This window comes from Aegilops tauschii, chromosome 7 (assembly GCF_002575655.3).
Source record: "Aegilops tauschii subsp. strangulata cultivar AL8/78 chromosome 7, Aet v6.0, whole genome shotgun sequence".
Classification (NCBI taxonomy): Eukaryota; Viridiplantae; Streptophyta; class Magnoliopsida; order Poales; family Poaceae; genus Aegilops; species Aegilops tauschii.
The window spans coordinates 35,732,694-35,756,157 of record NC_053041.3 but is presented as its reverse complement, the minus strand read 5'-3'; the positions used below and the strand labels follow the sequence as shown (position 1 = coordinate 35,756,157).

The window sequence follows — 23,464 nt, the reverse complement described above, 5'->3', positions numbered from 1 at the left end:
AAAGAAAAGTTTCTAGACCTAGAAACAGACGCTGGAGAAGTTCTTGGGCTCGAACAAGGTTCTTATGCCGTAAAAAGAGAGCTACTTGCATGTAAAATGGGTCCTCAACGTCTACCGCAGTAAGCCTATACAGAGCTAAGATCAAAAAGGGGCAGCACAGTCCAAATCTACTGAGGCCCATGATGAACTACGAAGAACACGGACGAACTACTCGAGCCCTAGTACGGATCTGCCCTATGGAGTAGCGGAGACTCACCGGAGCTGGAGAGGAGCGGAGGTTGCCGCCGTTTGTCTGGTCCGAGTCAGGGTGATGCAGCGGCCAAGGTTGACGAAGACCGGGGGCGCGACGGCGGCGGCAGTAGCAGGGCTCGGGAAGGGGAACAGTGGCACGAGGAAGAAGATGGAGAGAGAAGTGGCTGAGAGCCCGTCGGGCCGGCCTATTTATAAGGCAAGTTCATAAGTGGGCGCGAGAATCAAGGAGACCACGGCGTGGTTATCTCCCCACGAAACGCCTCGATTTTTGGGATGACAGTAAAGAAAAAGATCCGTTGCGGATCTGGCGGAGTAAAAAACGGGCTTAATGGAAGATGACGTCACGGCGGATTATCCGGAGTCCAGAGGATGACGTCACGCCGGGTTATGGCCTTCACACAATTGTAAGCCGGAGGTTTTCTGTCGAAGGAATGGAAGATTGACATGAGCCGGCTCAAATCAATCTGGGGCCTAATGTTGAGGATATAGACCTTAGAGTCACCCGCCAGGAGGGGCCGGGTTACTCTAATAGTCATTACCAGAAGCCCGGCGCCAAGCTTGAAAACGGTGGGCCAGAGATGGGCTTAAGACCCGGATATGGCTTAAGGCCCGTAGTTACAATCATTATCATGGTAGAACTTGTAGTGCAAGGCAAGAATAGCTGAGAGTCTGAGCCGGACACTCTTATGAGCCGTCCGGGACTCTGAGAGCTGCTGGGCGTCAGCCTCCCTATATAAAGGGAGGACCCGGCAGCGGTTTAGGGACAAGAACAATCTCATCGAGAGCCGGGCATAGCAGTTTAGCTCCCTCGTGATCGTAACCCTAATCAATACCACCTCAACTGGACGTAGGCTTTTACCTTCACCGTAAGGGGCCGAACCAGTATAAACCCTCGTGTTCCTTGTCCCGCATTAACCCCTTCAAGCTTCCTAGCTGCGATGGCTCCGCGACTAAGTCCTAGCTCGAGGACATCTGCCGTGACAATTCCACGACAAGACCTTGGACAAGTTTCTTAAGCCTGCAAACTAAGGGAGAAAAGCTCAATTGTTGAGCATGTGCTCAGATTGTCTGAGTACTACTATCGCTTGAATCGAGTGGGAGTTAATCTTCCAGATGAGATAGTGATGGTTCTCCATAGTCACTGCCACCAAGCTATTAGAGCTTCGTGATGAACTATAACATATCAGGGATAGACATGATGATCCTTGAGCAACTCGCGATGTTTGACACCGCGAAAGTAGAAATCAAGTAGGAGCATCAATTGTTGATGGTTAGTAAAACCACTAGTTTCAAGAAGGGCAAGGGAAAGAAGGGATACTTCATGAAACGGCAAATCAGTTGGTGCTCTAGTGAACAAACCCAAGGTTGAACCCAAACCCGAGACTAAGTGCTTCTGTAATGAGGGGAACGGTCACTGAAGCAGAACTACCCTAGATACTTGGTAGATGAGAAGGCAGGCAAGGTCGACAGAAGTATATTGGGTGTACATTATATTAATGTGTACTTTACTAGTACTCCTAGTAGCACCAGGGTATTAGATACCGGTTCGGTTGCTAAGTGTTGGTAACTCGAAATAAAAGGCTACGGAATAAACGGAGACTAGCTAAAGGTGAGATGACGATATGTGTTGGAAGTGTTTCCAAGGTTGATGTAATCAAACATCGTACGCTCCCTCTACCATCGGGATTGGTATTAAACCTAAATAATTGTTATTTGGTGTTTGCGTTGAGCATAGACATGATTGGATTATGTTTATCGCAATACGGTTATTCATTAAGGAGAATAATGGTTACTCTGTTTATTTGAATAATACCTTATGGTCTTGCACCTAAAATGAATGGTTTATTGAATCTCAATCGTAGTGATACACATGTTCATGCCAAAAGATATAAGATAGTAATGATAGTACCACATACTTGTGGCACTGCCATTTGAGTCATATTGGTATAAAACGCATAAAGAAGCTCCATGTTGATGGATCTTTGGACTCACTCATTTTTGAAAAGATTGAGACATGCGGACCATGTCTATTGGTAGATATGCATGAAGAAACTCCATACAGATGGATCGTTTGGACTCACTTGATTTTGAATCACTTGAGACATGCAAATCATACCACATGGGCAAGATGACTGAAAGGCCTCATTTTCAGTAAGATGGAACAAGAAAGCAACTTGTTGGAAGTAATACATTTTGATGTGTGCAGTCCAATGAGTGCTGAGGCACGCAATGGATATCGTTATGTTCTTACTTCACAGATGATTTGAGTAGATGCTGAGAATATTTACTTGATGAAACACAAGTCTGAATTATTGAAAGGTTCAAGTAATTTCAGAGTGAAGTTGAAGATCGTCGTGACAAGAGGATAAAATGTCTATAATGTGATCATAGAGATGAATATCTGAGTTACGAGTTCGGCACACAATTAAGACATTGTGGAAATTGTTTCACAACTAATACTGCCTGGAACACCATAGTGTGATGGTGTGTCCGAACATCATAACTGCACCCTATTGGATATGGTGCATACCATGATGTCTCTTATCGAATTACCAGTATCGTTTATGGGTTAGGCATTAGAGACAACCGCATTCACTTTAAATAGGGCACCACACAATTCCGTTGAGACGACACCGTATGAACTATGGTTTAGAGAAACCTAAGCTGTCATTTCTTAAAAGTTTGGGGCTGCGACGCTCATGTGAAAAAGTTTCTAGCTGATAAGCTCGAACCCAAAGCGGATAAATGCATCTCCATAGAATACCCAAAACAGTTGGGTATACCTCCTATTTCAGATCTGGAAGCAAAAGTGATTGTTTCTAGAAACGGGTCCTTTCTCGAGGAAAAATTCTCTCGAAAGAATTGAGTGGGAGGATGGTGGAGACTTGATGAGGTTATTGAACCGTCACTTCAACTAGTGTGTAGCAGGGCACAAGGAGTTGTTCCTGTGGCAACTACACCAATTGAAGTGGAAGCTTATGATGGTGATCATGAAACTTCGGATCAAGTCACTACCAAACCTCGTAGGTCGACAAGGATGCGTTCTACTTCAGAGTGGTACGTAATTCTGTCTTGGAAGTCATGTTGCTAGACAACAATGAACCTACGAGCTATGGCGAAACGATGGTGGGCCCAGATTCCGACGAATGGCTCGAGGCCATAAAATTCGAGAGAGGACCCATGTATAAAAACAAAGTATAGACTTTGGAAGAACTACTTGATGGTCGTAAGGCTGTTGGGTGCAGACGCATTTTAAAAGGAAGACGGACAATGATGGTAAGTGTCACCATTAAGAAAGCTCGACTTGTCGTTAAGATGTTTTCCGACAAGTTCAAGGAGTTGACTACGATGAGATTTTCTCACTCGTAGCGATGCTAAGAGTCTGTTGGAATTATATTAGCAGTTACTGCATTATTTATGAAATCTTGTAGATAAGATGTCAAAAAACATTGTTTCCTCGACGATTTTCTTGAGGAAAGGTTGTATGTGATACAACCAGAAGGTTTTGTCAATCCTGAAAGATGCTAACAAGTATGCAAAGCTCCAGCAATCCTTCTAAGGACTGGAGTAAGCATCTCAGAGTTGGAATGTACGCTTTGATGAGATTTTGGGTTTATACAAAGTTTATGAGAAACTTGTATTTCCAAAGAAGTGAGTGGGAGCACTATAGAATTTTTGATGAGTATATGTTGTTAACATATTGTTGATCAGAAATGATATAGAATTTCTGGAAAGCATACAGGGTTATTTGAAAAGTGGTTTTCAATGGAAAACCTGGATTAAGCTACTTGAACATTGAGCATCAAGATCTATAAGGATAGATCAAAAACGCTTAATAGTACTTTCAAATGAATACATACCGTGACAAGATTTTGAAGGAGTTCAAAATAGATCAGCAAAGAAGGAGTTCTTGGCTGTGTTACAAGGTGTGAGTATTGAGTAAGACTCAAGACCTGACCACGGCAGAAGAGAGAGAAAGGACGAAGGTCGTCCCCTATGCTTTAGACATAGGCTCTACAGTATGCTATGCTGTGTACCGCTCCTGAAGTGTGCCTTGCCATGAGTTAGTCAAGGGGTACAATAGTGATCCAGGAATGGATCACATGACAGCGGTCGAACTTATCCTTAGTAACTAGTGGACTAAGGAATTTTCTCGATTATGGAGGTGGTAAAAGAGTTCTTCGTAAAGGGTTACGTCGATACAAACTTTGACACTAATCCGGATGACTCTGAGTAGTAAACCGGATTCGTACAGTAGAGCAGTTATTTGGAATAGCTCCAAGTAGCGCGTGGTAGCTGCATCTACAAGATGACACAGAGATTTGTAAAGCACACACGGATCTGAAAGGTTCAGACCCGTTGACTAATAACCTCTCTCACAAGCGAGATACAAACAAACCCCATGGGTGTTGGATTCATTACAATCACATAGTGATGTGAACTAGATTATTGACTCTAGTGCAAGTGGGAGACTGTTGGAAATATGCCCTAGAGGCAATAATAAAATGGTTATTATTGTATTTCCTTGTTCATCATAATTGTCTATTGTTCATGCTATAATTGTATTAACTGGAAACCGTAATACATGTGTGAATACATAGACCACAACATGTCCCTAGTAAGGCTCTAGTTGACTAGTTCGTTGATCAATAGATGGTTATGGTTTCCTGACCATGGACATTGGATGTCATTGATAACGGGATCACATCATTAGGAGAATGATGTGATGGAAAAGACCCAATCCTAAGCATAGCACAAGATCGTGTAGTTCGTTTGCTAAGAGCTTTTCTAATGTCAAGTATCGTTTCCTTAGACCATGAGATTGTGCAACTCCCGGATACTGTAGGAATGCTTTGGGTGTACCAAACGTCACAACGTAACTGGGTGGCTATAAAGGTGCACTACAGGTATCTCCGAAAGTGTCTGTTGGGTTGGCACGAATCGAGACTGGGATTTGTCACTCCGTATGACGGAGAGGTATCTCTGGGCCCACTCGGTAATGCATCATCATAATGAGCTCAATGTGACTAAGGAGTTAGCCACGGGATCATGCGTTACGGAACGAGTAAAGAGACTTGCCGGTAACGAGATTGAACGAGGTATTGGGATACCGACGATCGAATCTCGGGCAAGTAACATACCGATAGACAAAGGGAATTGTATACGGGATTGATTGAATCCCCGACATCGTGGTTCATCCGATGAGATCATCGTGGAACATGTGGGAGCCAATATGGGTATCCAGATCCCGCTATTGGTTATTGGCCGGAGAGGTGTCTCGGTCATGTCTGCATGGTTCCCGAACCCGTAGGGTCTACACACTTAAGGTTCGGTGACGCTAGAGTTGTTATGGGAAATAGTATGTAGTTACCGAAGGTTGTTCGGAGTCCCGGATGAGATCCCGGACATGACGAGGAGCTCCGGAATGGTCCGGAGGTGAAGATCGGTATATTGGACGAAGGGTATTGGAGTCCGGAATTGTTCCGGGGGTACCAGGCTATGGCCAGCATGTCCGAAAGGGGTTTCAGAGGCCCCGGCAAGCGTTGGGGGGCCTTATGGGCCAAGGGGAAGGGGCAAACCAGCCCACTAAGGGGCTGTGCGCCCCTCCCAACCCCTCTCACGTAACCAGGAGAGGTGGGGGCGCCACCCCTAGGGCAGCCGCCCCTCCCGGCTTGGGGGCAAGTTTCCTAGGGGGTGGGGGCGCCCAAACCCATCTAGGGTTTCCCCTGGCCGCCGCCTCCTCCTCTAGATCCATCTAGAGGGGCCGGCCCCCTCTCCCCTTCCCCCTATATATAGTGAGGGGGTGGGAGGGCAGCCACACCCTTCCCTTGGCGCAGCCCCTTCCTCCTCGTACATCTCCTCCTCCTCCGTAGTGCTTGGCGAAGCCCTGCCGGAGAACCACGAGCTCCATTGCCACCACGCCGTCGTGCTGCTAGAGTTCTCCCTCAACTTCTCCTCTCCCCTTGCTGGATCAAGAAGGAGGAGACGTCCCCGGGCTGTACGTGTGTTGAACGCGGAGGCGCCGTCCGTTCGGCGCTAGATCGGATCTTCCGCGATTTGAATCGCCGCGAGTACGACTCCATCAACCGCGTTCTTGTAACGCTTCCGCTTAAGGATCTTCAAGGGTATGAAGATGCACTCCCTCTCTCTCGTTGCTAGCATCTCCTAGATTGATCTTGGTGACACATAGGAAAATTTTGAATTATTACTACGTTACCCAACATGTACCTCATATCCAGCACCCTATATCCATACTACGCAAGCAACGTGATGAACTACTCTATGTTGATCGAACAATGGAGAAAGAAATCGGCATCAAACGGACAATGAAATGCACATAAACCCACTTTACATGATCCAAAAGATCACCACAGTTCATCGCCGAACGGGATCTAAACTTAAACCACTAAAAAACGATAATAATAAATGGAGCGGGAGCGTCTTCATCACTTCCTCGCTGGCCCTTTACCCTTCCGGTCGCTGGCGCAGCAGTAGGCGTCTGCGGCTGGTGGTGGATCGTCTGAGTCATCAGAGGAGGAGCTGTGGTCGTCGCCGTCGTCCGACGAGGAGTCAGAGATGACACTAACCTGTGGAGGCAGCACACGGAATGCTCCATCGCGTCCCTCTCCCGGAGGTTTGAGGCCGACTTGAGGCATCCGGGTAGGTCGGGTTTTTTTGACCAGTCAGTTACCGAGCAGCCTGCCCGGGTGTTTAAGACTGATTTGAGGCTCCCTGCTATAGATGCTCTTATGATTGTTTGATTTGAATATTAGATATATATCTTAATTTGATTGTAACCTTTCGTATTCCCCCCTTTTGTTTACTATATTGTGTGACAGCACTGTTGTTTTCGGGGAAACGTATTTCGAATAGGGCTATCCTTAGTAGGAAGATTGTAAGGAAGTTAGTGTTATCAAGGGTGTGTACGATGACCTTATAATGAAGGTCGATGTACACTTGACAAGAGTGACACAACACCGGTTTTTAAAAGGTTCAACCACCTTGTTGGACCACGGCCTGGTCTTACATTAGGAAGGCCTCGGGTAGGGTTGTATGGTCTAAAGGCGTTGACTCGTGCACGACTCCCTGAATCCCTCTCTTGAACTCTTGGCCTAGTTCGATCCAAGTCATGCGCGACTCCTCAGACTTGACCCTAGAGCGACTTGGGAACTATAAATACATCCATGAGTTTATTCAAGTGTGGGTGGAATAATGTACATGCCCATGGGGGCCTTATATCGGTGAGGATGCCTTGGCAGATGACTAGGGCTATCATTGGCTATGGTAGGTATGATTTATAGTATGTTAACCTATGTCTATGAGTCCATGAAGACTAGTCAAAGGTGGGGGTGTCCATAGTCCATGGTGCTCCACTCCCCTTCATCAAAGCATGAATGGGACTTTTGGCTAGTTGGGCCTCATGTAGACTTGAGATTCTTTCCTTCATTGTTGAATTTGGCTTTATATTTTGCCTTCTCCTTTGACTCGCTGACCATGGATATCTTCTTAGACTTTCTTTGATCAGTCCTGATCCTCCTTGACTAGGTTGGAATTTTTTTCACGGCCTTGGTACTTGTTAAGTGCCTTGAATTTTTTTTTTTGACTAGCCACGTAGGAATAATGGGACCTCCTAATGGGATTATTTAGTTTCCTTCAACGCAGAGGTGTTGAATAGAAAAGGTGGGGAGATCTAGACCAATGGATCCAAGATTTGGATAATTGGGAAAATAATCGAGTGTCAAACGTCTAGTCTCGTTTAGTACAACTAGACAAGAGGATTTTCCTAAATTAATTCTCCATACAAAAATCTAAACAATGGAAATGGATATCCAAAGAACATCTAATTATCGTCCAATACATACTAGTTTTCATATGTCTCACAATCCTAGGAGATGGTAGGAAGTCAAGGTAGCTAGGTTGTAGCCCGATCGCAGGGAGGTGGGCAGTAGTGTCACTAATCACAAGGACGCGTGAGCTATACACCAGAAGATCCTAACACGAAAAACTCCTAGCAACTAACTACAACATAATTGATGCAATTTACTAGTTTCGGGCTTAGTAATAATAAATGACTACTAGTAATGTGCCCATTAGATGAATATGCATTGTTGAAATGCATGTAACCATATCAAAAGCACATGAACCTATGATGGTACAGTGATATGGTTCTAACATAAATACGAATATAGCATGAAACCTAATAGAAGAGTTTACCACAGTGTGCTAGAATTGAAGAAGCCTGCACTAGCGTAAGATAAATGCATTAAACTACTGGAAAAAATAGCGCGCTACAGAGTCGCTATAGCATGTAGAAAATTATCTCGCCAAATAAATCACTGTACAGTGTCTCGCTAATAGCACGCTGTAGCGCATTATAGCGTGATAATAGCATATTTGAAGGGGCGGCGCTATTTTGTATAGCGCGCTATTTTATTTCTTGATCTACAGTCATTTGGATAAATATATATATATATTCTCTGATGTTCTTTCTTTCTGCCCAAAACAACGAAGGTGGGAATCGGTCCTGCACTTGTCCTACCATACTTCTTTCGTGTATACGAAATAGCATTCACAAAAAGTTGAACATTTATTTATCTTCCAGGTCGCTCTAAACTATTGTATGGATATCATGACTGCAGAAGCACAAAGCATCTAAAGTAAATTACTACTAGTATTAGTTATGATTATTTATTCTATTCCAGATGTGTTCTTGTACTACCTAATCTTTTTGGACTGTTATTCCAAGATTTCTATAAACATCCCAAATTCTGATGTGAACGGACTGGAAAATTAAGCTTCAGTTAAGGCTGCGGATTAGCCCCCCCCCCCCCCCCCCCCCCTTTTTTTTTGTTTAGAGCTCTAATCGACCGATGCTGCTGACGGCGCATGTTTACGTCGTAATAATGCTTTACTTGCTTCAAATACTATACTGTGATCTTTGTTACCTATCAACAAAACTATTCTTTACTGTCCTCTGTTCTGTCCCTTTTGTTTCATTGCTTACTATTTCGTTAGGTTATTTTTTGTCAACCAGCTTTGAGCGTGATTAAAGGAAACACAGACAAAGCAACAGAGTTTGGAAGACATGGTGTACTTTCCCAATGAAAGTTAGTTTGTTATCCCCTTCCATGTTTTCTGGTTGTATGGAGCTTTAAATAGCAATGAATTTTACAATGTAGATATTGAAAATCTTTTTAGCATGATGCCGCTGCTGGTTAGATGATAATTATTAGACGCAAATGTTAACGCCCACATGTGTGGCACGAACCAACATGGCCCAAACGCCTCCAGTACCACTCATTTTGCCACACCAAAATAGATGACATAAGCAGGAATCCTTTTGATTTTCGGCTTAAAAATATTTTATCTCCTAATTAAAAAATCCAATTGAAAATCTGTTTTCACCGTTAAATCCGTCTCGACGAGATCTTCAAAATTAGATACCATGTTGATACGTTTTGACGATTTTTTTTGCCAAAAGTTGCCATGATGTTTACACCGTAGGTGCCGTAGTGTTACACTGAAGTTGCCATGTGGCAATTTTAGTTTATAGACCATGGCAATTTTAGTATTTTGACCATGGCAATTCCAGTATTTTGACTATGAAAATTATTTTTTGTACGAACCATGGCAATTTTAAGTGCATGTACCATGGAAATTTTAGTTTATGGTTCATGGCAAGTCTAGTTTCTTAATTCCCCATTTTATAATATGTCAAAATTTACTATTAAATGTAGAAGAAAATAGCTGAAACATATCATGGCAGATTCAGTGTAAACACCATGGCAATTCATGTGCAATAGACATGACAACTTTTAAAAATCGTCTGAAACATATTGATATGAGATCTAGTTTCGAAGATCTCGTCGCGATGAATTTAATGGTGAAAACGGATCTTCAATCAGATTTTTCATTAAAGAGATAAAACAGTTTAAAAACTAAAAATCCAAAAAACATTCCCACATGCATGCATGCGGTGACATGGCGTAGTCTGTGTGTTATAGGGCGTGTGGGCGGGTATCGCTTCCACCACATATGTGGGCGTTATCAGCGTCCTTATTAGAATGCGACTGATGCCGCTGCTGTTTTTTTCACTGTCAAATTAATTGGAAATGCCTTTTATCATTGTTGGTCTCGTTGCTACAGATCTAATTAAGGTGACCATGACAAGACATAAGGAAGGTGTCCCTCGTCCCCCTTGTGTCGCCCCCGCGGGCGACCCAGGGGGAACCCTAGTCGCCGTCCTCTCGGCCCTCCTCCTGCCTCCACCTCTCCTCGCCGATGTCCGCAGCGCCGCCGGGCAAAGCATGGCCGGCTAGGCGGCGGCGGGGCGTCTCTCCTCCTTGTCCATTGCAGCTGGCGCGGGGCGCTGGACTAGCGTGGGGTCGGGTGGTGCGGCGGGCGGGTTTCATGGTGACATCGTGCGCGGCGCGGCGGCGGCGGCGGCCTGCTCGCGGCATGGTGACGGCTGCGTGGTGGGCAAGATCGGTGGTCGTGGGCGCTGCCGGGTTCAGATGGATCCAATTTGGGTCTTGGGCTTGAACACTGTCAGCCGCCGTGGGGTGGTGGTGGTTGTCGCTGACCACGCCGGATCGCTGGATTCGGCGCCTGGAGATCTATGATGGGTTCTTCTCGATCCTCGTCCATGGTGGGTTGAACCCCATGGCTCTCTCATCTCTGCAGGTTCCGGTTCGTGGTCCGTTGCCGGATTCGGAGCCGACGGATATAAGTAGAAAACATGGCTTTGGTTGAGGCCAGGATAAGGGCATTAATGCTAGTTCACTCACGAATCGGGACCAAAGGGTGCATCAGTCCCGGTTCGTGAGGTCAGGGCGCCGGCCGGGCCTCGAGGCCATTGGTCCCGGTTCGTCTGACCCCGTTGGTCCCGGTTCCAGACATGAACCTGGACCAATGGGCCTCGCTCCTGGCCCAGCACCTTTAGTCCCGGTTGGTGGCTGGAACCGGGACCAAAGGTTGTCCTTTAGTCCCGGTTTTAGCCACAAACCGGGACTAACGAGAGGCCTATATATACCCCCACTGCTAGGAAAAACCTTATACACAAGAGCTTACCAGTAGCGCTGTTTAGAAGGCAGCGCTGCTACTAAATAGCAGTAGCGCTTGGGAAGAAAGAGCGCTGCTACTATGCACATAGCAGTAGCGCAGTAGTTATAAAACCCGCTACTACTATAATTGCAAGACCGTTGTCGGTAGGCTAGGTATACTAGTAGAACTGGTTCTGTAAAAGCGCTACTGTTATTGATCATAGCAGTAGCGGGGGTTGTGAACTAGCGCTACTACTAAGGGCACCTTACCCAACCGGCCCGCGCGCGTCCTCACTCCCACTCACTCCGCCGTGCACCGTCGCCGTTGTCGCCCACCAGCGCCCCCAAGGTCCCTCCCTCCTCCTCCCCCTCCTCCTCCCTCCACCTCCCCCTCCCCCTCCTCCTCCCCCTCCTCCTCCTCCCTCCGGGGGCCCCCTCCTCCTGCTCTCTCCTCCTCCTCCTCCATCCCTGTCCTCCTCCCCCTCCCTCCTCCTGCTCTCTCCTCCTCCTCCCTCCTCCCCCCTCCTCCTCCCCCTCCTCCTCCTCCCACCTCCTCCTCCTCCTTTCTGTAAATAAAATATGAAATTTGAATAAAATAGAATAAAACAGAAAATTTGAATAAGTAAATTTGAATAGAATAAAATATGGAATTGAAAAGAATAAGTAAATGTAGGTCTTATGAATAGAATAGGAATTTTTTACATTTTTTTAAGTAAATGTAGGTTTTTGTTTATATTTTGTTTTAGACATAGGGTATTTTTTAGTAAATGTAGGTCTTTTGAATACAATAGGAAATTTTTAGAAAATTTGAATAAGTAAATTTGAATAGAATAAAATATGAAATTGAAAAAATAAGTAAATGTAGGTCTTTTGAATACAATAGGAAATTTTAAGAAAATTTGAAGAAGTAAATTTGAATAGAATAAAATTTGAAATTGAAAAGAATAAGTAAATGTAGGTCTTTTGAATAGAATATGATAGAAGACTAGTGAATAGGTTTTTTGAATATAAAATAGTTTTAGTAATATAATTTTTTAGGTATAGAAAATTTTCAATTATAGAAATCTAATGGAATGCTACATGAGAAATTTTTAGGTATCAAATTTAGTAATAAAAACTTTTTGTAAGCAAAAATAGGTATATAAATTTTTTGTAATTTTTATTTTCAATATAGAATGTATTGGAAAATTTAATTATTTTTATGTCATTATCACTTTGTCATCAAAGAATGCTATATGAGATTTGATGATCTAAAATTTTCACTCGGTGGAATATGCAGGCTTTGTAGGGTCGTGTCTCCTTGGAGTGATCGTCATCCGAGCTACCTCTACTTCCTCGACACCCGAGTCGGTGAGCTAAAAGTCCACCTCCTCCTTCTCTACTCATCGGTGTTGAATAGAGTAGAACTAGAGTAGAAATATATTGAAATGTTTTTGCTAATATTGAACCATTGAAATGCAATGAGCACCGGTTTATGCTCATGTGCGAATGTGGGAAAATCCGACTGGCCTATGTTTTGCCGGAGTGTTGATTCATTTCCATTCCGGCAAATTTCAGGTGCTCGGTATGTCCTATTTTAGCAAAGGTCATGCCGGATTTTTCCGTGAATTTAAGCATGACTTGTGCTAGAATATGTAGGAAATATCGAGTGCCCCGGATTTGCTAGAAAGAGAATTAAACGACATTTCGAGTTGACTTTAAGTCTGTCGGGGCTTCATTGATGACAGTCAAAAAATCAGTGAGGGAGAGTCTCCACCATATATGAGAGAAGAAGAATGCGGACTGTTGTCGTGGGGACCGCTTCTCCTTCTTCTCTTTGTGCTAGACCATTGTTATGCACTAGGGGAAGAAGGAGTAGCGACCATCATCGACGGTCAACAAATCGGTGAGGGAGTGTCCACCATATATGAGAGAAGAAGAATGTCGACTGGTGTCATGGGGGTCGCTTCTCCTTCTTTTCCTTGTGCTAGATATTTGTAATGCACTAGGCGAAGGAGGAGTAGCGACCATCACCGACGGTCGCAATATCAGAGAGGGAGTGCCCACCATATATGTGAGATAAGAGTTTAGGAAGGAAGACTCGACAGACCTAAAGTCAACCCGTTGCATATTGAGTAAAAGTGATTTGTGTGTTGAGTTTCCTAGTAGTTGCCTTTGACTGATTTTCAATGTTTCAAATATGAACATAGGAAATGTCTGTCGACGAAAGAGAATTCGTTATGTGCGAATACTGCGACATGCCTCGCCTAGTTGGTGGTAGGCGCTTCAGCATCATGCTGGATGAGACCTTCGAAGTGGATACAGTAAGTCACAACAACAATTTTTTTTCGTAATTAAGCATGACTTCTGCTACTTCTGCTTCTTTTGCTTCAACTTATAATTTTAATTTTTTACAATTCTACTAGCGTATCCCCTGCCATGCAAGAATTTATGTCTTGGATAAGATTGGTTTAAGTACTATGGACAATATGGAGGTAAAGAGAGTTCACTTGAGGACCGAGCATGGTTATACTTTTGCCGCAAAATTATACAATGCAGACACCTACTCCTATTTTGAGTGCAAAAACTAGAGAGCACTATGCAAGGCTTATGCATTTGAGCCTAATATGCTTATCACCTTTGATATTCGTCTGGAAAATGAAATTGAAGGTAATATCGACATCTGGGTCGATGTGCAGACGCCTCCAGTTCTACCATTATGTGAGTTTCTCAACAATATTTATTAAGTAATTTATATTGTTTGTTTAAAAATAGTTGACAACTAATTTATATTGACAGCTTATTTCCATTCAAGCAAACATGTCCGGCGCTTGGTAGACAACACCTACTACTGTCTCGGGGCTGAACTAAACTGCGAGGAGATAGGTCATTATGTTTCATGGCTTGAGAATCTTGATATTGTCAAGACAGGTTATTTTCCTGGACTTTGAAATATTAGTACTCAATACGTGCGACCAATAGTGTGAGTATTGAACAAAGGTCACATCTATTTAGGAAAGATGGTAAGATTTTTACTATTTGTCCTTAGTGCATCTTTTGCATACATTATTTTTTAAGCTAAACTTCATTGCTAAGTATGTTACTACGATGTTCTTCAACAGGGTCTCCCGATGAATGTTGTGCCTCGTTGGATCGAGCCTAAAGGTCGCATGACAATGGTTAGCTTATGGCCAAGATATCCTGCATTGCACATGAGTGCATTCATGATTTCTCAAAGCGAGCAACTCTTAATAGTCAAAGACAGGAGCAAAATTGTGAAGGGTCACAACAGAGAAGTACTAGGGGGCATCAATCAGAAGCGCAGGCCACAATTAGGAGACAGGTTCATCTGCATTCTCCAATATGATGAAGGAGTGCTACACATGTTTTATGCTATTTTACCTGAGAGAGAGCAGCAGGAGTGATTAGCTAGCTAGAATGAGTTTGAAGATGATGATGTGCTACACTATGACTATGATGATTAAATAGCTGGTGTTGGTGGTAATGACTATAATGATTATTATTAGCTAGTGTTGGTGGTGATTAGATAGTACACTATGACTATGATGATTAAATAGTGTTGGTGGTAATGACTATGATAATTATTAGCTAGTGTTGTTGGTGATGATATGATGCAAGAATTTTTATATTATATGACGATGATGTTGATCATGATTATCATGATGATTTGTTATTATGATCATGATTAGTTATTATATCATTGGTTGAAGGAACGCGGATTAGATTCATGTGGATGGATCAAAAGTGACCAAAAGTTGAATTGGTAGGATCATCGTCCTAATTCAACTTTTGATTCATCCAAATGAATCTAATCCATGTTTCTTCCCCACATGAGCCTGTATAAATACATCACAAATATGTAGAGGGGGTATAAATCCGTGAAAGCAAGAATACTAGCAGTAGCGTTGGAAAGCATGTACTAGCAGCGCTGTCCTAGCAGCAGCGCTTCATTTGTTCAAGCGCTACAAAGAGTTATCAGTAGCGCTGGTCAGTCAAGCACTACTGCTAACCATACTTACCAGTAGCGCTGCCCTGACCAGCACTACTGCTACAACTTAGCTGTAGCGCGTCAGCAGTAGCGCTGGACCCAGGGCTACTGCTATATGTATTTCAAGCGCTACTACTAGGGTTTTCCCTAGTAGTGCCCCGCCCCTGCCCACGAACAGAGCCACTGCTCTGTTTTTTTGGCCGGCCGTGGGAGAGGTTTGTGGTGCTCTAGCTCACCTCCTATGCACATGAGGTGTTCGATGAAATGCCCGAGCCACAATTAAGCTTTCTCCTCTCGAAGCTCCTTGTCCAAGCTCCATTTTCCTCAAGATTTGTCTAGGTTTGGCGGTCCGTCCTGTCCCGTCCCCATCCTCACCATCGTCGATCGCCCGCGCCGATCTCGTCGCCGGCACCACCGTGGTGAGCCTCTTGTTCTTATCTTCTTTCTACAAGAAAAAAAATTCTTGTATGATTTAGCTAGATACTTGTATAATTTTCTTACTTTTATTATTGTTTTTTATTATACAGTGCGATGGTTTTGGTATCCGCCCCCGTCGGCCCTCGTCCTGTCTATGATTCCGATGTGGTATATTATCTTTTATAACTATTTGTTTCATTTAGTGTTTATGACAATTATGCCGACCAACGTGACATAGATGTTTTTATCTAGGAGGTATGTGAACTGGAAATTCCAACCGACCCTCTTGTCGAGAGGTTAAATTTAGTTGAAAAAGAAAACAATTACTTGAAGAAAAAATTGAAAAGAATTGAGGAGAAGAAGATGGCATTGGAGTTGCATGTTGCGGATGTTGTCGATGATCACAAGATCAAGATAGATGCAATGCGCTTGAAGATTAGAAATATTAGAAAATACTAGTCGTCCACCCGTGCATTCGCACGGGCTAGTATGAAATGGAGAGAAACTATATAAATGTGTCTACGATGTGTGGAGTTATACTGATAGATTTTTTATGGAATATTTGCTTCAATAGTTAATGGATTGGACGATATATGTATGCATTGCAACTTGTTTTTGTAGTCTCATCTATGAGTTGTCTTCTATTTATTTATTTTAAGCATTACTCATTGGAGGTTATTGCTTCATCTATCCCACATGAGTTGTTAGAATTTTTTTTGGGGTTGCCACATGTACCATTGGAATGGATATTTCATCTGATTAGAAATTTGAGACATGGCTATCTTTGGAATTGATACATATAACACCAAAAGCATATTTTACCTTGCGCCAGAGTACCTACTATTATGCTTTCCAAATCTTTTATACCTCGCCTGGGTCATCATCCTTTCTTCCTCTCTTCTATCGAATTAAAAATAAGGTGATGGAGAATATAGACAACTTCCAAAAAAAAAGGTGCAAAAAGAATAAAAGATAGCACTCTACAGGAAACTTGGATTAGGGTGCATCATATCTGCAGGAAGATATATGTCTAGGCTAAGGTGGTTACGGAAGGGCTTCAATCTGGTAAAAACAGATATACTTGGTGATTTTTCTTTGTTAGCACATAATTCATAATGATATAAGCTGGAACATGTTGCCTTTTAGATTGAAATCAAACTGGTCCCAACGCACACACGGCTAGCACTCAATAAAGCAAAAGAAAAAAAAAACACCAAAGCATGAAAAACGTGTGTAGCTAGCAAACATAAGATTTGCACTTCTTTTTCACATGTCATTTGTTACTTATTTCAAATAGACGTAACTGAACTTTGCAAAATTAATGGAAAATCGAATCACCTTGATGCCATGTTGTTTACTTCCATCAAGCCATTTGCCATAAGTACTTTTGAAAGTCAATTAGCCTGGTATGTCCGGGGAGAATGCTCCACCAACTACGCATGTGGCTATAATGTTTATTATTGTTCCTTCTTTCTTCGTACATGAACCTTGAAAAATGCTCATGAATGAAAGGCCCACTCATCCATTTGTAGATTAATTATGGGAAAACGGAATTTTGCATACCTTGTTTCCAGGTAAGTCCATGTCTCATGTTACAGTAGGTGGTAGCTAGCAACCATCTAATCCCTAGTGTCTCTTCCTCGGTTGACATCAAACAAATATTACTGGAATGATGGAAGCGAGGGTGTATCTTACTATGTTGTCCTAATCTTAATTAGTGTACCAAGATTGAAACTAAGAAAGTTCTAAACCATATAGGGAAACTTTTGCCAAACACGGCATGTCTAACCTCATTACAGCCGCCAGTCTCTATGAAATCACTGCTACCTGTTTTGTTGAAGAAGACATGCTAACATCCTTCTAACCTTCTTGATCTTGAACTCCAGGCATTGGGCATTTTCCAGACTCCATGGGGTATGAAGAGCGCCATGAGGATAATCACCATCAGCGTAATCAAGAACATGGACGCCACTTGAACGCCATCCCATGATAATTTGTATCATGTGATTTCATGGCTTCATGCATCTCAGTTGGAATGTGACAGCAATCAGTTGAGAATGGCATCGCTGTTTTCTTGGCTGCAGACCACTGTACATGGCAAAATCAATGGCCTAAACCATACATAATCTTGACGTTGCAGCCTTGCAAGATGATGTTTGAGATGTCTAGTTGGACAGCACATCAACATTTATGTTCCATTAGCTACGGCCTAAAAAGGAGGGCAATGCCTATAAAATGAATGATCCCTCCAATGACACGGATGAAGCATTAGAAAACATAACAGTAGAATAGTCATGAGATGACCAGTTTCCAAGCCTATGACATCAAGAAATACATGACTATCAGTACGTGGGAGTGGGGTATTACTAATTAACTGAATTTCCAACATGAATCCAATGTGAGCAATAACAAAGCTTGTCACAACTCACATGTTCGTCATTGGTTGCACTTCAAATAAAATGTTGCCAACCGACTCTCCTCCTTGTTGTATTTCTTAGCACGACAATGATGTGAGACTGATTAGGAGGAGTCCGAGCTAATTCTCAATGATGGCAGCCATGATGTGCGCCCCACACAATTTAGAAGAAAATGAGGAAATCTTTGTAATGATATTTGAAAGAAAATTACAAATTAGAGTATAAACAAAATGTAGTATCGTCTTTCTCATTATGAGAAGCTTGAACTGTACGTACCTTCCAGCATCTTAATCACTCAATATAGCAATCTTTAAATGGTGAAATGACATACGCATCTAATCACTCAATTAGCATTCACTGTACAAACCAACCGACAGGTACGATTCCTAATGGCAACTTCAATCTGTTTAGTAAAACATCTTCACGTATCAACTAACCATATAATAAACTAATTATACAAACTGAAGAAAAAAGTAAGAAATCATAACCTAAAGCAACCTGTAGTCTGGGCGCTCGTACTATTGGAAAAGCATTCAATACTCCTGCTCAATGATGACCTCTGTGACCATGAACTCGGCTGCAAAAACAACAGAAATTTAAAAAATCAGCACAACCCGATCTTCTCAGCTTCAAGACGCCAACCAACTTCAGTCAAAGCTCAAGATCATCATCATCATGCATGAACTCCAGACAAATAAATCACACAAAATAGGGCGCCTTCGTCAGATCGAGGTGATTGAATTAATTATCTGATGGTTTACTTGGCTGTGACGGACGCTGCAGAGAGAAGAGTCAACAATGAGATGGTTGGAAGGACTGGTAGTTGGACCGTGATCCCACGGAGAGTTCGACATCAGCGACGACCAGTTTCCCGTCAAGCTCGCCTGGGGCTGCTCTTATGAATTGAGGGAGACCACGGATACCTGGCAAGGAGAAGAACACCTCGCTCGCCATAATGATGCAGCCGAGGCACCGCACATGGGGCAAGCAGCGGAGGAGAGGACGGTGAGGTATCCTGGATGGATCCTCTTTTTCTTGGAGGAGAATCCGTGGCTGGATGGCAAAGGGCCGACCGAGAAGCTAGATTATGCCGTTGTTTTTTCAGAACAATCGTCGTGTTACAGGAGAGATGCAACAACGCACGTAAGAGTTTGGGCGTCCCCCGAGGGTAAGAGTTTGGGCGTCCGCCAAGGGAGACTAATGCAATGACGATAGAAAGAAGAAGGCATATAGGGAGAAGTACGATTGATTGTTTTTTAACAGCTACGCTATATGTTATTGTTTTCTTAGATCGCAAGCCTCAAGTTTTAGGAAGTACGATATATAGGTTATTCACGTACCCAGTTTTTTTTACAGATACATTACGTTTTTTTCCTTAGATTGCAAGGATTATATGAGTGGATCTACACCGTAATAATTCGGCCCCACCAAATTAACGGCCGGTAATTTCTAATTAACGTGGTAATTTCTAGGGAGTCTGTGATTAGTATAGGGAGGTATAGGTATAGGTATAGATAGATAGATAGATAGATAGATATAGATAGATAGGTAGATAGATAGATGATATTCATACTGAGGCTTGGTATCATTATGCCGTTGGATCAATTGTTACCTTAGTTGCGATTATGATCGCATTTGTTGTTGCATTTAAATGTTTTATATAGTTTCAATGTATGTTTTAATTAGATGCTCTAGAGAGCTATATGTTGTTCAATGAGAACTATGTATGAACTTACTGTGATAATGAACCTCTATTAATTTGGTCATTTCCCTATTCATGATGTTCTGTAATGGTTTTTGACACACTTAATTATATATAATGCATGCAGATGAACCGGCAATGGATGTACGGTGACAGACGCACCTCCGAGTACCTTAAGGGCGTGCATAATTTTCTCGAAGTGGCTGAGGCAAACAAGCTGAATGGTTTTATGTGTTGTCCATGCCCTATTTGTGGGAATACGAAGTCTTACTCTGACTCGAAAACCCTTCAGATCCACCTGCTTGAGAAGGGTTTCATGCCACACTATAATATTTGGACCAAGCACGGTGAAAGAGGGGTTATGATGGAAGACAACGAAGAAGAAGAGGATGATATGACAACTATCCGCCCCCTGAATACGGTGATGCTACAACGAGGGAAGCTGAAGATCAAGAGGAACCAGACGATGTGCCCGATGATGATCTTCATCGGGTCATTGTTGATGCAAAGAGACAATGCCAAAGTGAAAAGGAGAAGTTGAAGTTCGATCGCATGTTAGAGAATCACAAAAAAGGGTTGTACCCAAATTGCGAAGATGGCAACACAAAGCTCGGTGCCACACTGGAATTGCTGCAATGGAAGGCAGACAATGGTGTATCTGACAACGGATTTGAGAAACTACTGAAAATATTAAAGAAGAAGCTTCCAAAGGCTAACAAATTGCCCGACAGTATGTACGAAGCAAAGAAGGTTCTATGCCCTCTAGGATTGGAGGTGCAGAAGATACATGCATGCCCTAATGACCGCATCCTCTACCGCGGTGCGTACGAGGATTTGAACGCATGCCCGGTATGCGGTGCATTGCGGTATAAGATCAGACGAGATGACCATGGTGATGTTGAGGGCGAGCGCCCTAGGAAGAGGGTTCCTGCCAAGGTGATGTGGTATGCTCCTATAATACCACGGTTGAAGCGTCTGTTTAGAAACAAAGAGCATGCCAAGTTGATGCGATGGCACAAAGAGGACCGTAAGAAAGACATGAAGTTGAGAGCACCCGCTGATGGGTCGCAGTGGAGAAAAATCGAGAGAACGTGGGGGGACTTTGCAGGTGACGCAAGGAACGTGTGGTTTGGTTTAAGCACTGATGGCATTAATCCTTTTGGGGAGCAGAGCGGCAATCATAGCACCTGGCCCGTGACTCTATGTATCTATAACCTTTCTCCTTGGTTGTGCATGAAGCGGAAGTTCATTATGATGCCAGTGCTCATCCAACGCCCCAAGCAACCCGGCAATGACATTGATGTGTACCTAAGGCCATTAGTTGAAGAACTTTAATGGTTGTGGAATGGAAAAGGTGTACTTGTGTGGGATGAGCACGACCAGGAGAAATTTGACCTACATGCGTTGTTGTTTGTAACCATCAATGATTGGCCTGCTCTCAGTAACCTTTCAGGACAGACAAACAAGGGATACCACGCATGCACGCACTGTTTACATGACACCGAAAGTATATATTTGGACAAATGCAGGAAGAATGTGTACCCGAGACATCATCAATTTCTTCCGACCAACCATCAATGTCAAAATAAAGGCAAGCATTTCAAAGGCGAGGCAGATCACCGGAAGAAGCCCGCCTTCCGTACTGGTGATCATATACTTGCTATGGTCAATGATTTACATGTAATCTTTGGAAAGGGTCCCGGCGGACTATCCGTTCCGAATAACGCTGAGGGACGCGCACCCATATGGAAGAAGAAATCCATATTTTGGGACCTACCCTATTGGAAAGACCTAGAGGTCCGCTATGCAATTGACGTGATGCACGTGACCAAGAATCTTTGCGTGAACCGGCTAGGCTTCTTGGGCGTGTATGGGAAGACAAAAGACACACCGGAGGCACGGGAGGACCAGCAACGTGTGCACGAAAAAGACGGAATGCCTCCAAAGCAGTATGACGGTCCTGCAAGCTATGCTCTTACCAAAGAAGAGAAGGAAATCTTCTTCGAATGCCTGCTCAGTATGAAGGTCCCGTCTGGCTTCTCGTCGAACATAAAGGGAATAATAAATATGGCAGAGAAAAAGTTCCAGAACCTAAAGTCTCAAGATTGCCACATGATTATGACGCAACTGCTTCCGGTTGCATTGAGGGGGCTTCTACGGGAAAACGTTCGATTAGCCATTGTGAATCTATGTGCATTCCTCAATGCAATCTCTCAGAAGGTAATCGATCCAGAAATCCTACCAAGGCTAAGGAGTGATTTGGCACAGTGTCTTGTCAATTTTGAGCTGGTCTTCCCCCCATCCTTCTTCAATATCATGACGCACATCCTAGTTCATCTAGTCGACGAGATTGCCATTCTGGGCCATGTATTTCTACACAATATGTTCCCCTTTGAGAGTTTCATGGGAGTTTTAAAGAAATATGTTTGTAATAGTGCTAGGCCAGAAGGAAGCATCTCCACGGGCCATCAAACAGAGGAGGTCATTGGGTTTTGTGTTGACTTCATTCCTGACCTTAACAAGATTGGTCTCCCTCAATCGCGGTATGAGGGAAGACTGACTAGAAAAGGCACGCTAGGAGCAGACTCAATAATATGTAGGGACGGGCATTCTTGGTCTCAAGCATACTACACAGTTCTACAGAATTCTACCTTGGTGACCCCGTATGTCAATGTACACAACAATATTGTGCGCTCCAAACACCCGGAGCAATGTGACGACTGGATTACTACATGTGAACACATCAGGACTTCCGGCATTTGGTTGCAAACACATCTCATGGGTGATAACAATGTTTCTGATGAGCTGTACTCGTTGGCCAGGGGACCATCTTCGACTGTATCATCAGAGGTGGAGGTTCAATTCCGACAAGGTCTACGAGTTTAAGGTTTAAAACAGACTTTACTCTACCAACTTTCATCCTTTTCAGAGTTCATTTGTAGTGCTTTTCAATTTCAGGGTCATTTAGCTCAAAGAATGAACTAATAGCAAAAAAACATGAACTAGAAAACTTTTATAAAACTCTAATAGCAAAAAAGAATGAACTAAAAAGAATCAATTAAAAAATTCTGTTATGATCAACTAAAACATAACTATAATATTCTTCGACAGCAAAAAGAATCAACTAAAAATCTTTTATAAACCTCTAGTATTTTTGAAACTAAAATTATATAAAATTTATGCAACTAAAATTATCAAAGTATTTTTTGTTCAAAACATTAATAGCAAATAGAATTTTCATAAAGTATTTTTTGTTGGAAACTTTAATAGCAAACTAAAGTACCAAAATCTGTTTTTATTAAAACACCCATTTAAAATAACCTAAAAATTACCAAATTGAATATAATGATAAAACACACTAATATTAAATAGCAGGAAAAAGAATCACTCAAAAATCTATTTTTAAAGTAAAGTTATTCACAAACTAGTGATTCGCACAAATTTCAAAGAATACAAATTTAAACTATTCAAATTTGAAAACTAATGGCACTAACAGAAAGTTTATAATTTTTGTACCTAAATCAAAAAGAACTACTCAAAAGCTCTAAGCATTTAGCTGTAAGTAGAAACAAAATTAAAAAAAAAAAGCAAAGAACAAAAAAATATTGGAAAAAATTAAAAAATGCCGCCTACTGGGCCACCACGG

General features: G+C 42.7%; 1 protein-coding gene and 1 pseudogene across 1 annotated transcript in view; one reads left to right on the top strand and one right to left on the bottom strand.

Annotated features, from left to right (window-relative positions):
- LOC141026720 (uncharacterized) overlaps nucleotides 1-17,283 on the bottom strand; it is a 32,551-nt gene extending 15,268 nt beyond the window's left edge. Inside the window, exon 1 of the mRNA XM_073503562.1 lies at nucleotides 17,263-17,283. Coding sequence (XP_073359663.1) covers nucleotides 17,263-17,283 — 21 coding nt within the window. The remainder of the gene's footprint in view (nucleotides 1-17,262) is intronic.
- A 3,474-nt stretch (nucleotides 17,284-20,757) lies between these two features.
- Nucleotides 20,758-22,921, top strand: LOC141026523 (uncharacterized; annotated as a pseudogene).
- Nucleotides 22,922-23,464: the final 543 nt, after the last annotated feature.